The sequence below is a fragment of the Callorhinchus milii genome, unplaced genomic scaffold, assembly GCF_018977255.1.
Source record: "Callorhinchus milii isolate IMCB2004 unplaced genomic scaffold, IMCB_Cmil_1.0 Scaffold22, whole genome shotgun sequence".
Taxonomy (NCBI): Eukaryota; Metazoa; Chordata; class Chondrichthyes; order Chimaeriformes; family Callorhinchidae; genus Callorhinchus; species Callorhinchus milii.
Window position 1 is genome coordinate 167,024 of NW_024704763.1, and position 17,828 is coordinate 184,851.

Below are 17,828 nucleotides of genomic sequence, written 5' to 3' on the forward strand. Positions count from 1 at the left end.
ACTCTGTCACCCCACCCCCCCTCTGTCAACTCCCTTGTAACCCCTCCCCAGCTGTCAAACCTCCCCTCTGGTCTCATTACTTCACTGATCATTGTTTTAGAGCCATGCTGATATTTGCATTGAATTGCATCTGTTTTATTCATTTGTTCACATGACACCACATGAACATGAAACTGCAGACCAAACACTATAATTAACAACATAGGATAATTAGGGGGCACCATCTTTGTAAAAAAAGTGGTCGGTAAACTTGCTTTTGTTTGTAACCATCATATTACTTGTACAGGCAGAAGGCTCCTCCAGAATTAGCAATCAGGCCCCTAGGAATCAATAACAACTTGCGTTTGCTGAGCCGAAAGGTGACCGAAGGCATGAAGGAAGAGGAAAGTCTTCATGTGTGATTTGAAGACAGGCAAAAGAGGAGGCAAGATGGAGGGATTGAGGCAAGGTATTCCAGAGATTCGGGGCGTAGTGGTTGAAAGCATGGCTGGCAATTGTAGAGCAGAGGACGAGGGTTGTGCAGATGAACAAAGGCGACAGATACTAAAGTGGAATCTGAGCAGATTGGAGTAGGGAGGTGCCAGTGCATGAACTGATTTGAAAGTTTAGTGTGTGTGATAAAGAGCCAATGAAGCCTGGCAAGAACTGGGGTGATGGCGGTGTGGAGCCTGGTACAGGTGAGGACACGAATGGCAGAGTTTTATATCATTTGGACCTTGTTTATAGACCTGGGGAGACCGGTGAGGGGTGCAATGGAAAAAAAATTGAGAGGGAGTTGAGGAAAACATAAATGAGAATTGCATTCTTTGGATAAGGGCAAAGATAGATAATCAACGGGATCAAACTGATACCAAGATTGTGTAGAGGTTCAGTGAGTGTGAGGGAGAAGCTGGGTCAGTGATTGTGAGTGTGAGGGACAGTGAGAGTGAGGGACAGTGAGTGTGAGGGACAGTGAGTGTGAGGGACAGTGAGTGTGAAGGACAGTGAGTGTGAGGGACAAGCAGGGGAGGTGAAGGAGCTCAGAAGCTCAGGTCATAATCTCAAACTTGCATCAGCGTAAAGTCAATCTTGATGTTTCTTCCCATTTCTCGATGATCCAATGAGTTTCTCTTTCTGAGCTTTCCAGCCTGAGATACACATCAATATTTCAATAACATATTACAATGTGTAGGGCCTAAAGTGAAAATAGTGGTAAAGTGAACAAAGCCCATAAACTGTTGATGGAGCAGTCCATAAATTATTTTATAAAGGAATTAGAAGTAGAAGATTACAGAATATAGGAGAGATAGCAGGTTAATGGGATTAAATTAGGAGCTTCATGAGAGAAAAAACATCAGCTCAGTCTTTGATGGGCCAAATGCCTTATTTCTCTCCAGTAGCATTTTAGGACTCTATGAAAACTTGCACATCCACAAACTGAACTGATTATGGACAAGAAGCAAAACACTTCTCCAGCAAAATCGTTTGCGGCATCTCTCAAGGGATTGAAAACCACAGCCATTCCTCCTCTTACAACAGTAACGTCCATGACAACACAGAGGCTGAATATAGTAATGGGTGAAAGCAGGATATACTGCAACATGGATTAGAAACATGAAGCCATCTAAAATCCCTTTCTTTCATTTCTGTCAGCACAGCAATTGGGAAATAAAAGTTTAACAGTTTGTTGCTCCAATTGGAAGTTTGAACATTTGGTACTCTTTCCTCAATTTTACCCAACTCACAAATGATTCCATTGGATTGGGAGCATTTAGCCTTCGAATGGAACCTGGGCATCTGGAAAGAAATACCTACTTTAAGAGCTTGCTCTAACCCTTGGCGTAACATCAGAGAGACACAGACAGTAACGCACTGGGAGGCAGCTGCTAAGCCAATCATGTGAGGCCATTAGAGTTCAGTTACTGCAGCAGCAATAGGCAGTAAGTAAGGCTCCAGCTTAAAGCAGACCCAGGGACCCAGGCTGGAGCTTCAAATTTCATAAGGAACAGCTCCCAAAGCAGTTAACACATCAGTTGCAAGCTGTCCATAACATCAGCTACATGTTAATATTTCCTTTGGTATTGTAATGCCCAATATTACATCACTCAAACATCGTTCCACACAATGATTGATTTTTCAATTAAATATGGAGCCTGCAGACATGTACTGCTTTTCCACTTTGTATCACACCACATAATTACAGGAAGACTAGTAGGGAGAAACTCAAACTGCAATCTTAACAATTAAACAAAATAATTTTGCAACTTTAATATAGCCCAATTATAATTTAAAACTATGGTATTTTATGCAGAATTGTTTCTTAAATTAAAATCAATTGCTATTTCTGATCTACATTAATGATCTGGACCTGGATATAGGGATATGAGGTTTAATGAGGAGAATACGAAGTGTTGCACTTTGGTAGGAAGAATGAGGAGAGGCAATATAAGCTGATGGTACAATCTTAAAGGGGGCAATTGAACAGAGAGACCTGAGGGTCCACATCAGCAAATCTCTGAAGGTGGCAGGACAGGTAGATAAAGCTACTCGGCTTTATAAATAGGGGCATAGAATACACAAGTCAGGAGGTTATGTTGAATATTTATAAAATGCTGTTTGGCCTCAGTTGGAGACTGCGTTCAGTTCTGGGCACCGCACTATAGGAAAGATGTTAGAGCATTGGAGAGCGTCCTGGCTGAAATTCTCCCAAACTAAACTATGGGACGTTGCTGTGCACAAATTGTCTGTTGCATTCCCTTCAAAATTCACAGTCACTACACTTTACAGTAAATCCTATGAAGCACTTTCAGATATCTCACTAATGTGATAAGACACTAAATCAATTGGAAGGATTACAGTATTATGATTTGCAGCGATATGATGAGCAGGTGAGCCAGGGAGCAGAGTGATCGGTTACCAGTCAACACTCAAGTGTGTGAAGGAAATCAATGAATAAGATTAAGGAGGAAGTGTACTTTCTGAATTCAGAATGATAAACTTAATAGATTAATTTGACAAAAATACATTAGCCATATATTTGCATACCATCACAGTAACACTTCCTGTCCATTAACTTATCAAATGCAGAGAAGAACTTATTGATTTAATAAAAGATTTTTCTCCTGTGACTTTCCTTCCAAAGCAGCATGAAACTTGAAGCATTGCTTTGTTGTACTTTATCTAAGATTTTCTTCATGTTTTATTTATTCATACTGAAAGACATTCAGTCTCTATGAAACTTAAGTCACACTGAGCTTAACAAATACTATGACAAAGTGATCAGATCTTGTTGAAATGCCTTGGACAACGTGATGGGCACAATGTGCATTTCTTGTTCCATTCTCTTCCCAAGGTACATACACTAACACTAGTCTCTGCTACACATTCCCCTCCCTTCTCAATTGGCACTGTGGAGGGTTGAGCTAAGTTGGCAAGGCTGATGAGCAGGGCATTGAAGAAATCATCTCCAGAGACAACACAACTGTGACTGTGGGAGGGAGGGGTTTAGCTGAATAAACATCTAGATCCTCATCTTCCTCCTTTCTAGCACTCGTTAAACAAAAAAGAAATAATCTCAATAGAATTTCTTTTTAAAAAGCAGAAATACAACAACAAAATTACATGTTTATGGCGCCTTTCACGTCAGAAGGACTCCCCAAGGCGCTGGACAGTCAGAGTTTTGGACCCGAGCTGAGGGTCGGAATCGGGATCAGTGAGGATGGAGGGCGGGGGGGGGAAGCAGGGTAATCGAAAGCACAGTCGAAGTGGAGGGTCTTGAGATGGGTCTTCAGCTTCATTATAAAAAGCCTTCACCAGACACTTCTGAAGCAGTGATTTTCTTCATGTGCGTGTAAAACAGAACCATTCACATCTCTAGTGGTTCCTTGTACATTCAATGATGTTCCATTGGGGCCTCAATCTTTTTGTGCTATATGGAAAGATAGTTGGAATGACAGAGGTCCCTCAAGGCGCTATTGTGCAACTGGTTAGAATGTAACGTCTTGCTTTACAAAAGCACTTTGCTCCATGTCTTAATGTTTCAGCCCAAAAGGAGTCTAAGAATCAAAAGTAACCCCCCACCCACCAGCACAAAGTCACAGCAAAAACAGCAGAAGATTCTACACCATCAAAAATGGAGCAAATAAGCATCACGAGTCAAACAGTTAGATTTAAACAAACTACAGTATAAAAGGTGCCATGACAAGTGATGCAACATCGCATTTTAGGGTGGGCAGAATTGTGGAAAATTGTCAAACGCAGGTTGAACTTTGATGACAGTTTTCTGTGTTTCATAAAAATTCTTACAGAAAAACAGTTTCAAAATTAAAGACATATTTTAGAAGTTGACACATTTTGGATGCTCAGAAATGCTTCGTCATTTGAGTAAATCTAGACTCGGTTGGAATTTTACCCTAATAATGTGCACTCTGGCATATATTCCCAGTGTGAAAGGTGTTATATTTAAATTACATTGTAAATGAATAAAGACAATGTTACTAGAGCTGAACTGGTATTTGACCACAATCTCCACTGAAGGTTTACCTCTCTCTTTTCCCATCCCTCAGTGTCTGCCCCTCACAGCTGCCTTTGTGCCAGAACGAAGCTCTTTAATCATATGAAACATAGATCTTCTATCTTCTTCATGTGTACATATATACCAATAAATGACAATGTCTGTCTGCGCTTCAAGAAAGATCTCAATAACCAATTGAAGTAGAAATCTGATTTATACCTCATCAGAAAAGTCTTGCATCTAGGAGTGACATGGGCATATTTGTTTTCAGGTATCTCCTGTTATTCATGAATTATTTTCAGTTTAGCAGTTGAGTCAAAGTGGCGCTGTGGCATTGTGTGTCACAGAGCACCTACGTGTGTACGCACACACTGCAGTTACACCTGGTGGCCGCGCTGGTTGACCGTGGTGCTGTGGCGAGCACACAGGTAGCCAAGCGGCGGGAACAAAATAAAGATCACAGACGAAGCTAAGCTGTGGCAAAACAATATTTTGTCCTCCCACAGGAGTCCTCCCACCGAGTCCTCCCACCGAGTCTTCCCACCGAGTCTTCCTCCCAGATAAATATAGATAAAAATGAAATGTCTGTCTATGTGTCAATCTGTATTCCATAATGGATCCTTTCGTTGCAAGCAAAGTTGCAATAGGTACTGCAAGGTTACAATAAAATGTCAATGCATATTTTATTATTAATAATAGGAGTGAGAACTGTAATTCATGGCTTCGGCCCTTCTGGCATTTGAGGAATTTGGCTTAATTTTAATAATCTGTAATGCTGCACAGATAGACAAGTTTGTAACTTACTCCCACTTGCTATTGTGTATAATTTATTCCACGCACATCTGAACTGTTGAAGAGTATAGTTCATTAAAAGCTAAAATTTCCACACTGACTCATTCAGCTGGTAGCCTGGTCAGTCAGTGAATAACATTAATGATGGAATGGTAGTTTTCATTCAAGTGCATTGATTTTGACTGCATACAAAGATCTCCAGCTAACGAGCAGATTCCTGCTTCCTGTTTCACCTTTTTATTATAAATCTGTTAACTATCTCTGTAAACAGATATGGTTAACATCTCATTACCTGCAATCAGGTTGTGACTAAGAGAATGTTACTCTATTGGAATAGTTTTACTACACAAATTAAGTCTAAAGGTATGCTAAATCCAGTTTGCAGACGATTCAAGAATAGGTTCAATAAAACTCATTCTCAAGTACCTGAGGCTTTTGATGCTTTAGCAACACTTATTTCAGGGGAAAACGAGAATAGAAAGTACCGTGAGTAACCTTCCCAGGTGTTTCCAAGTCACTGCTATCACTTTCCTGTTTGTGAATCTCCAGGATCCATCCAGACAGACACTTGGTACCAAACCCATGTCCTGCTGCTGTTACATCAAGAGGTGAGAGGAAGCAGGATTGCTATGGCAACAACACGTCATCAGGAGGGTAAAACTAACCTTTCTCACAATCATCTAAACACAGCTCACGTTCCCTATTAGTGGGAGAACAATCCAGCTCTCCGGAACGCTATAAATGCAAGTTGTTGTTGGCGAGTTCTGCTTCACAATGATAGAGAGAGCCAACATCAAAGCATCAATAAGTGACGTGGCTCTAGCTGCTTGGCCTGTGGTAACGTTTCTGACAACTTCTTAAAAGCGAACATCAAAACCTCCTAAAGTAACAGTTACAGTAAAGCATTGACACTGAAGCCAAAGGTGTTGGCAGAAGCAGTGTTTCAGCTAAAGCAAACCATAAGTCTGTTGCTGCAAACTCAATCTGATTAAAGGCGTGTGTCAAATGATAAATATTATACGGAATCATAGATATTAATGACTCAGAAGAAGGCCTTTTGGCCCGTCCTGTCTGTGCCGCTCTCTCAAGAGCAATCCTTTCAGTACCATGTCCCTCCCCTTTCCCCACACCACGTGTAGCTGATATCTCTCTAGTTCCCTCTTGAGGGCCAATATGGATTCTGCCTCAAGAACTGCTTCCAGCAGGGCATTCCCTATCCTAATTACTCTGTAAGTGAAAACACTTCCTCATAAGCAAATTGAGAGGTGAATAGCCTAAAAAACGCAAAATATTGTAGATACTGGAAAGCTGAAGCAAAAACAGAAGTCACTGGGAACCCTCAGCAGGTCAGGCAGGATCTATGGAGAGAGGAAAGTGAGTCAACGTTTTGGGTCAATGACCCTTCGTCAGAACGCAAATAGCCTCTCCATTTGCTTATTTACTGACTTAAATTGATGGCTTCTAGTCATGGACTCACCGACCAGTGGAAATAATTCTTCCTTGTAGACTCCATCAAAACCCTTCAGAATTTTATAATCCTCGATCAGGTCAGCCCTCAACCTTGTTCAATCAAAAAAGTTCCAGTTCCTCCAGTCTCCACTCATAGGCCCAGCCCCTCATTCCCGGGATCATCCTAGTAAACTTCCTCTGCACCTCCTTTAGTGTATTAACATCTTTCCTAAAGTGGGGTGACCAATATTGGACACAATATTCTAAGTTCAATCTAACTAGTGGTTTATATAGGTTTAGCATTGCCTCTTTGCTTTTATGTTCTACACCTCTATTTATGAAGTCTAAGGTTCCATTAGGGTTTTTACAGCTTTGTTCAACTGCCGTCCCACCTTTAAGAATTTATATACGTCAATCCCCAAGTCCCTCTGCTCTTCCACATTTTTAATATTTACCACTCAACATATACTTTTTGTTCTTATTCTTCCTCCCAAAATGCATAAACTCATATTGAATTTCATTTGACATTTCTCTGCCCAATCAACTAATCTGTCTGGGTCCCCCTGAAGTTGCTTACAATCGTTTTCGTTAGCTACACTCCCTATTTTTGTGTTATCAGCAAACAAATGTCCTATGGTTTGATCTGTTATATTTCATAAATTTTGAAATATTGACATTGAAAATGGAAAAGGACTAATATTTACAAGCGAGAATTTGAGCCATTAATCAACTGCTTAAAGAGCAACGTATCAAAGAAAATTTGAGTTGGATTCATTATTCTATGTTACACAGCGCAGTGATATTAATTGCTTGACCACCACTGTCTTGATTGATTGCCTGTCAGTCATCAAGTCCTGGATAAGCTCTAACATTCTTCAGTTGAACATTGACAAGACAGAGGCTCTCCTACTTGGCTACCGTCAGCGCTTTCTAACCTCAGGCAATGCTAGCAAACGTATTTGGATGCACATTCCACTTCGCAAGCATGCACAGAACCTCAGTGCTTTATTCAACTCGCAACTGTCCTTTAAACTTGACATTTGCACTGTGAACCCCTCAGCTTTCCCCCTCTTCCCCCCAGTCTGCCGACACCCTAATCGATGCGTTCATCATGTCCAGGCTAGATTAGCTAACTATCTGCTCACCAGACTACCTGCCTTTTCTCTTCACAACTTCAAACACTCCAGAACTCTGCAGCTCATTGTGTTTCCTCACACTAGGCTCTACAAGCCTATTAGCCCCATCCTTGCTGAGCACCCCTGGCTCCCCATCCCCCAGTGGATCGAGTTCCAGCTGCTGCATACCTTCTATTTCTGTTTTCTGAACTAAACTACTCTACGGGTATTTGGGTAACATGTCATCTGCTGTTGTTCTGCATCTTAATAACCACTGGATGTTATCCAGTCTGGTACATCAACTCAGAACAGAGAACACTGCCAAGAGCATTTATAAAATACATTCACTTTTTTTAAAAACAAAACTTTTGAATCAGTGAGTTGTAGTTGAAGTTTAAGTCAAATCAATCTTCCAATCACAAGAGCACACTAGTATGCAGTTTCTATTTTTAAAACTTTATTGTAATGTGAGATGGAGAATCCTGCAACAACCCACAACCTGATTAGCAAATGTGTCTGCACTGATTGATTATTTAAAAAAATGAATCCTTAGGTGTTTAAAAATCTCTGAGCTAGCACTCCTGCGAGCAAAATGTTGGGAAAGTGTATGCAATTGAATTTATATCAGTCTTGATGGCTGGAAGCCACTTTATTCCTGTATAAACATCTCTGGATTTTTGTCAGTGTCAGCACTGCAAACAGCAGATGCTTTGCATTAATATTTCATGGTTAGATTTAATGGGGTAATGAGCTTGTGTTGAGGTGATGGGTTAAGGATTAAAGACTTGATGCCTGGGTTTTCGCATTAAATCATTTCCATGAGCACAATGTAATGACCGAAAGTAATGGGAATAACTAAAGATATCATCAAAGCTGGAGGCATGCAACAATCTGGCACCTAGTAAGAGCCAGTACAGTTATACTCCAGACCAAATTTGTGGATTATCAAGAGTTAAATCTGATGACTGTGTATTCTTCTTAATAAAACAGCCGACATAGATTTCCCCACCATTTGACACTTCATTGCTTGTATCACAAAACTGTGTCATATAGGTAGGATTTCCCCATCTTATCTCTGGATTTGGAGAGAAATTTCATGAGGTTTTCTTCTTTTCAGTTTTCCCTGTGGTTTGTTGCCTCCTTCAGGAGATTCAGTAAATCAGGAAAATCACATTAAAGGAAAGAATGTTCTAGACCGAATGGGCGTTTCTTACCCCAAATGTTCTTGTATCTAAGCATAATTGCAAATATACTTTCATAGAATTACAGTACAGCACCAATACAGACCAATTGGCTCAACCAGTCCATGTCAGTATTTATATCTCACATAAGCTTCCACTCATACTAATCCTGTCTCCCAGCACCTTTCCATACTACTCAATTCCTTCTGCCTCATGTATGCATCAAGTTTCCTTGTAAATTCATTGATGGTTTCTACTTCAATCATGGCTTCTGGCAGTGAATTCCAAATTGTTATTTTCAGACATGACTGGTATCAAACATGAGGATATTACAGAGGTTTGGATTTGTAGAAGAGATATTTATCTGAGCTACACAAAAATTCTGTAGCCATCAGGTTGATCTTTCGGTGCTGGACTCTAAGTAACGGTGGGAGTTTACCTTTCACTACTTGTATACAGTCAACCATAATCTGCCACACACTCACACAAGGAAGCAAGTTAAAATCAAACACAAGGTGAAACAGATGTCAATATCCAAAACAGTACAGAAAATAATCAGATCAGAAAGCACAAAGTATAATTCAAGATCTGCCAATTAACCTCCCAAAAGGGAAGCCATTTGTTAAAGAAAGATCCTGGGCCACAAGTAAAAAGGAACCGAACCCACTGTTTAAATAATTCATTGCAGTTTCTACACTTACATTTTGATTTGATTTAGAATTCAATTTGGACCATTTATAAGTTATATTTTACAAGTTCATAAATAGGTCATTTCTAAAAGGAAAATAAGTTAAGAGGTTCTACATCATTGCAGCCTATGTATCAAAGGCCTCGAGGAAGTATAAATGTGTTCTCGTTAGCATTTTAATCTTCGATGTATTGTTCTGGTTGATTACAGCCCAGGGAATAGCACAAAACAAAGGAAAGAAAGTGAATGAAATGTTTCAAATAACTGAATAATAGTGAAACAATACTTCAACCCACACCAGGACTCACATTCTACAAATTAGGGTTTAAACAAAATGAAGAGTGTGCATAGTATTGAAATTACATACTTAATAAGTTAAGAAAAAAAATAAACACAGAAAATAGAGAAAATAGAAAGGAATAGGAAAGATGATTTAAGAAAGGAGAAAAATCCCTTCATTTCCTAGAAAACGGCAGTGAGATCCATTCCTAGATAACCTAGACATACTTGTCTGCTGTTCTTTCTAGGTTGTGTTACCAGCAATAATGCAGCTTCATTAATTAAAACAGAATCATCAACACTGATAGTCAATAAGAAACTAACTCATCTCCAGTTTTCCCAACATGAGCAAATTCCAATATAAAACATACTGATGTGTTGTTAAGGATTGTTATTGCAATTCTATATTTGACAAACTTTTGTCAATATTGCTCTAGTCATCCTGGTCACCAGCTTCCATTGATCAAGCTGCCACAAACTATACACAAGAAATGAATATTGGGGGATAACAATATGAGCCTCAAGCTTTCTGAAAACCTCACACCAGTACTGAAAAGGTTAGTACTAAAATGCAGGATAGGATGGGATAAATCTACCTTTAACTAGCTAAAAGTACACAGTAATCAGTCACAGCTCATTACACCAAGCCTTGTTAATCCATCAGTCTTGAAATCCAGCAGGCACATTAAAGATCAGAGACATTTGTAAAGGGAGAATTAGATGCTGAAACAGTCAATTTAAATTCTTGTGCTGTGTGCTTGATTTATGGGCCAATTTACGCCATTCCAATATACATTCACTGCACCACATTCTAATTCAAGTCGATTTGTGTAGATGGGAGTGGAAGATATATGGTAAGATACCAATAGACAAGAACAGATAGATAGACAAGACAATACAGGGTCAAGAGTATTTATTGAACAGTTGAGAATTTGACCATCTCAAAACCACAAGAATGAACGTGAATATAGGATGTGATGATGTCCTGACAATTATTGATATCAAAATTTTCAAACAGCTACAATTTACCATAAAGCTGGTTAATTGGAGAATAATTTAGATACTTTTAGATAAACAAAGTAAGGCGTACGGATACAGAGGCCCTGTCAGATATTGATATACAAGCCATATATATATATATATATATATATATATATACCAGATAGGTTCAGAGCTAGTGGCTGGATAGAGAGCTACAGGCTGGCTGGATAGAGAGCTACAGGCTGGCTGGATAGAGAGCTACAGGCTGGCTGGATAGAGAGCTACAGGCTATCTGGATAGAGAGCTACAGGCTATCTGGATAGAGAGCTACAGGCTATCTGGATAGAGAGCTACAGGCTATCTGGATAGAGAGCTACAGGCTATCTGGATAGAGAGCTACAGGCTATCTGGATAGAGAGCTACAGGCTATCTGGATAGAGAGCTACAGGCTATCTGGATAGAGAGCTACAGGCTATCTGGATAGAGAGCTACAGGCTATCTGGATAGAGAGCTACAGGCTATCTGGATAGAGAGCTACAGGCTATCTGGCTGGTTTCCACATTAGTAAAAAGTGTACAATCTGAAGTGAAAGGGAAGAGCTAAAAATTAAAATCCCATGCCAATGAGCTGTGATGGAAAATGACGATTGACTGCTTTAATCTAACAGTGTTGAAAGAAGTATAAAGCTGGAATTTTACATCTTTTACTTTTTTTGTTAAATGTGTCAGACATCACACTAATAAACAATCAATGCCTACAAAAATCTGGCTTTGCTACAAACTGAGTTAATTGCAGGCAAGTCTTCGGACAATACAGCCCCAGCAAGGAGATGGTCAATGTGCTGCCATAAAAGTGTCAGTTCCACTCTTTAACATCTAAACTGGCATTTTTGTTGTTGACCAAAGGTTCAGTCATCTGTGAATGTCATGTGGTAGAACCACAACTAAACGATTCTGACGCACTGCACTGAGATCCAAGACCCAAAGCTTGCTTTGTGGCTTTAAAGTCTGTAATTGCTCTTTCAGATCATTATCTGAATACACGATGGGTAACAAGTTTTCAAAATCTCAGTTAAATGTTTCTCCTGCACCTTAGCTTGCTCAAAAGCTGATTTTTTCCTTTACTTTCTAAATATCAAATCAAATGATGCATTTCTGTAAAATACTTTAAATCTACTGAGCAGTCACTATACGTAAAAGCATTTGGCAGATGTGGATTACTATCTACCCAGTTACTGATCGATCTCTGCACTTTGGTGAAGGCTTGACGAAAGCTGGAAGCATTACCTCACTTTGGACAATGTTATTCCATTGCTTCATTTGCTTTTATTATTTGTGTACTGTGTGTCAAGCTACCATTAATGTCTGACTCAGCACCTATAGAAAATGGTGATTGCACCAGCCAAACCTTTACCTTCATTATAATTCACAATGTAAAGTGTATCTACCACTGTCATTGGCCGCAATGTTCAGACAGATACATTGAAACCAGTAATTTATCTAAATTAGTGATGAAAAATGCATAACGCCAGCCTTGTTTTACATCAGATACACTCAATCATCTCAGCACAACGCTCATTCCATAAACACTAAGCCTTTACCAGTCAACGGGTTGAATTCAGCATATCTAGCTACAGTTGCCTACTTCGGCAACAATAGGCATGCCTGTACGCTGTTTTGGCAAACTCAATATAGTTTGGAAAATTGGAGGATGAGTTTATCCATCTATTCTCAATGTCACAAGACAATATATGCTTAGTCTATTACTGTCAATCTTCAAAGATCTGCATCCTTTTCTTGCAGATTCAAAGTGCTAATTATCCTAGAATCCATTATGAAACAGAGTATCTCTCACCCTTTGGTATTAGCAAAATCCTCCATTAGCTTTCAGGATTATTTTACTTATTATTTTTATAATGCGGTCACTCAATCCATGTCTGTTTGTGGGACATTGCTGTGCGCAATTGGCTGCCACATTCTGCCCACAAAGTATACAGTCAATTCACTTTACAGTACATTCTGTGAAGCGCTTTGAGGTGCCTCAACAACGTAATAAGGTGCTATATCAAATGTAATTTATTTATTATTATTATCCTAATCTCTCCTCTTTGGGATGGGGAGTGGAGGAAGGGAAGTGGTTTGATTTGCATACTCTTAAGCATGGTGTTGAGTTTCAACATATGTCAGACACCCAACTGACCAAAACAAATGAAATTCTAATCTGTTATTTCAGTTTTGTTTTAGAAAGTATGAGCTTTCTTAATCATCCCTCATCCTAATGCCTGCTTTAGAATGATCTCACTGGAGGATGATTCTCATTAGCTATTCTGAAACGACAATTTTCAGTCAATTCAGTATCAGGTAAGGAATGACAATCAGAGTGAAAGATTCTCTTATTAAAGGAGCTTTTGATGGTGCCTGTTTACAAAATATGAATAGCACTTTATCTTAGCAGCTTCCTTATCACAGATAGCTTCAGCAAATCGTCCTTTCCTCATATTAAATGTAGCACTAACAACTCAATGTTATTACATTAACTGCATGTTAATGAAAATGGGGATATTTTAAAATAAATTCGAGAAAAAACATCAAAGAAATAGATCAAAAGTTTCCTTTAAAGAAACTAGTCAAAGCCAAGTGCTTGACTGAAGCACAGTATAGAATCTATACTTAAAACTGTTTGCACCATTAATATTTCAGGATCTGAAATTTGGTGAGAGCTGTTACTAAATTAATGAGAAACTGTGATGTGAGTGAACTGGTGGGTGTAGAGGATTCATGAGGTGAAGCCATGGGACAGAAGTTATGTCCATGGCCCAATAAATCAGAACATGCAAACTTTCAAGTGAGTTACGGTCAGCAGTCTGATTTGGACCAGTCCATCATCTCCTGCCATATAAAGTGACATAGCCATGTGTAATGTGTGGGGGAACATAATACTACTGAGCAAGAGTAAATAGTGCACCAACTTCTAATGTAAATAGCAAAAGTAAATGGTCCAATACAAAAAGGGCAACAAATTACAATCTACTTGGATTTAGGAGTCTGTGGTGTAATTCAATGGTTAATTGAACCCATTTGAGAAAATAAACACAGACTTACAAATTCTCATTGTTTTGGTTCTATTGGAAAAAAAGTCTCTTTGTGCTGATATGCATCAGACCCTTGAAATCTATGCCTTTTGTCAAGACCTTATTTGTCTAAAAGTAAATGAATTGTACTCATGTGCTGTGTGCTTTATCAATCTGACAAGTTGCAGGAAGGTGGAATTTTACATCCCACTCAGTTGCCTATTTGACAGATAATTAGTTTCCTTGATCTGAAACACTTTCCAAATTAATGAATGAACAGAAGTAATGACAAAATCTGATGGATATCTCAACTCCAATTCTTAATCATCTCATCATGGGCCCATATGTCAGCCCATAGTAGGACTCTGGTCTCTCAGTCTCAAGCTCCATGTCTAGATGTGGAATCACATAGTCTAAGCTGATGCTCCAATGCCATGCTGGAGTGTTTTACATTGTTGAAGGTGCCATCCTTTGGATGAGACATTGAGCGAAGGTCACGTCTGGCTGTTCAGGTGGACGTTAAAGATCCCGCAGCATTGTTCGAAAAGTGAAGGGAGTTTCTCTCTTCCGATGGCCTGGCCAACATTCCCCCAAATAAAATTAGTCACTCAATCTATGGGTGTTTGCAGAACATTGCAGTGCAGAAACTGGCTGCCGCATTTTGCCCACAAAATACAATCAATCCACTTGACAGTATATATTGTGAAGCGCTTTCAGTAGCTTTGACAACACGATAAGGCACTATATCAAACCTCAGGATTATTATTATTATAGTAACATACAATGACAGAGGTCTGATATATAGAAGCAAATATTTCATATTGCTAATCAATACCACATCCTCATTTTTTGAGCTCCAATTCAGCCAAATCACCAATGGCTGTTGCTGCAGTCGACCACAACAGCAGGGACACAAAAAGCATCTTTCACATAGAAAAATATATCAAAGCACATCACAGGACACCCGTGTGCCCACATATAACTAAACCAGGGATTATTAATCAACAATCCTGGTGGAATTTATCCCCAAGGTTTACTGAAGAGTGCTCATCTCATTTGTAGTTCTGTTTGGGATCAGACTTTCTACACAACACAGAGCAGGACTGCCTGATGACCAGAACATATCTAACACAATAACAAAGCAGGGCCCTTGGTTTGCAATACACCGTTCTATTTACTTCTAAAATCAGTGCTGTAAAGTAGTCAATTAGTGTGGAAACAAATACAATAAAATCAATAACTTTATAACCACAAGATTTATTATACAGTTATAGTGTTTGTACAGTACGAGAGGTATACAACTTTAGCTTGTATCTGTGGTGAAATTATGAAGAAAGTAACTAAATACGTTAACCGTGGGTAACCTACTATTGTAAGATGCACCACTCAATACACATATACTTTATGCAGCCTTAAACTGAGATACTGAGACAAAACAGACAAAACTACAGTAACTTCTTGTTAATTCTAGTGTAGATGCACTTGGGACTGGGTAAGATAATGCACATTATACACACAGCAGTCCTTACCTATTCTAATCCAGCAATTTCCCCAATCACAACCTACACAAAGACTGTAGTTTGCACACTCCACCTATATTCATACAACAGTTTAGTGTGCAGTGGGTAAGGTGCCAGTACTTAGCTTATATAATCAAAGAGATTATGGGTGGCCTGACTGCCTGCCCACAGCAGCATATGAAGCCTTGACACAAGGTGAAAACCATATGATTGGCTAGCAGCAGTTTCCATTGAACCCTAACTCTACCTATGTTCAGCCAGGAACAAACTGAGGTTCTATTTCACACCACTACCAGCCTTCGCAATACCGCCAGCATAAGTAAAATAAATTAAAACCCCAATGATTTTCTGTCTTTGGCACTCAATCTATCCCTGGATTCAACAGCCACCTGCTTAAAGAACCAGCTGACTTAGAGAAAGGTAATGTAGATTTGTCATATAGTACAAGAATATGCACTACATTTATCAACGTTCTTTCTTATTTATCTTTTTTTATTCTTTTCACTTTCACTTCTTTGTCCTGATATTAATCACTGATTATGGTTATATATCTCTCTCTGGCACAGGACTCCACTACATCAAATATTTACATCATAATATTTTCCATCAGAAACTGCTGATGCTTTAGGAATATCTATTAGTTAGTCTCCCCATTATTCATAGATAAAAGGTAATTAATTTATCTTCTCTATTAGCACTTCTTATAGTACAAAAAAAACATTAGTGCTCTTTTCTAAGATTAAACTCTCAGAGACGTTAGTCTAAAGAGAAGCAGTTTGCGATTGTCCTTACTCAGATTACTCCTTTAATTCATCAGAGAATTATTATCTTTATTACCTCAACATCTGAATTCAAACATGCAAGATGGAATCCGCCATAAATCCAGTCTCGGGTTATGATGACTTACATGTAGTGAAGGTGAGGATTTTTGGCAAATGCTCTTGGAGAGATCGACCGAAGTCCTGAATTTATGATTGTCCTGGAAATGAGAACAAATGAGAAGGTTACAAACTCTCTGTGCTAATAATTGTGATTTATTCCCACTTGGTATCAAGCCATGGGTTTGGATAAACCATGAATTCACAGTAAGGATTAAATATTGACAATGAATTCCATAGTGAGATAATACTAGATTTAAACCTGAAAATAAAATGTGTGAAAAATGAAAACTAGATTTGGATTCCTTCAGATTAAAGTATAAAAAGATGAACAGATTATTCCATCAATTTTTCTCATGGCAATGACCTTGAATTCGATTGACTGAAGTCTTGTTCGATGTACAGTGGGAGACATGGATCAGGCTATTGTATTTTCTGTTATAGAGAATAGATTGGGCCTGGAAATCTGAAACATTCTTGGCACTTTTTCAAGAGCTACCAAGCCAGTGTCAGAAAGAATTGTGCCTCGAGCCAGTCAACACTCTCCTGTATTAGTGCATTACTGTGCGTTACTTTGCTAGCTCAGTGTGTGCAGTAGCTGTCGGATCTGGGTCTGAGACAGGCACTTACGAAGAGAAGTGACTTCCGAACAAAGATGAAAGGACAGCTCGTCAACCCAGCTGATCTTGTAAGCCTCTTAGTCTCTTGGTATAAAACTATTTAAAAGAATCTGCTACTTCCCTTCCCTTTTACCTTAGAATGAAGAGAATATAAAGACAACACAGCCCAACACAACATCAACCCATCAGAAAATGCCCTCAATAGCAAGCTCTGCACATTCAAAAATATGGAAAGGCAACACTTGAGTCGATATGATCCAGGTGGTGCTTTCAAATGCAATCTGACCTTTCTTCTAAGTGCATTGTTTCACCCATAAAGTACAGTCAATTCACCTTACAGTATATTTTGTGAAGCACTTTCAGACATCATGACAATGTGATAAGGCGCTATATCAAATGAAAGGATTATTATTATCTACTTATCTTTTTATTTTTTTTGATCAACTTTGACATAAGTGAAAACCCATCATTATGTCTAAGAGTATCCAAACCAAACCAAGTTCCATGCATGCTGCCTACACACGGAATTCCTATGTATGGAATGTGAACTCTCTCCCCAGAGGAATGCCCTCCATCGATATTTATCTACAGATATACACAGTGAGAAGGGAATAGAAAAGTGAGGGAGTAAGGAGTGGGTGGAGTATAAACACTGGCACAGACTGGTTGGGCTGAATGGACTGTTTTCGTGCTGTACAGTCTGTAAATCTATGTAAATCCTAATTTACAATAAACCCTTACCTAATTTCGGAGAGCATTAAGT

General features: G+C 39.0%; 1 protein-coding gene across 1 annotated transcript in view; it reads right to left on the bottom strand.

The window, feature by feature from the left end:
* The window catches only part of ntrk3a (neurotrophic tyrosine kinase, receptor, type 3a), a 150,142-nt gene that overhangs the window by 79,737 nt on the left and 52,577 nt on the right, over nucleotides 1-17,828 (bottom strand). The window contains exon 3 of the mRNA XM_042343066.1: nucleotides 16,475-16,546. Within this exon, the coding sequence (XP_042199000.1) occupies nucleotides 16,475-16,546 (72 nt within the window). The remainder of the gene's footprint in view (nucleotides 1-16,474; nucleotides 16,547-17,828) is intronic.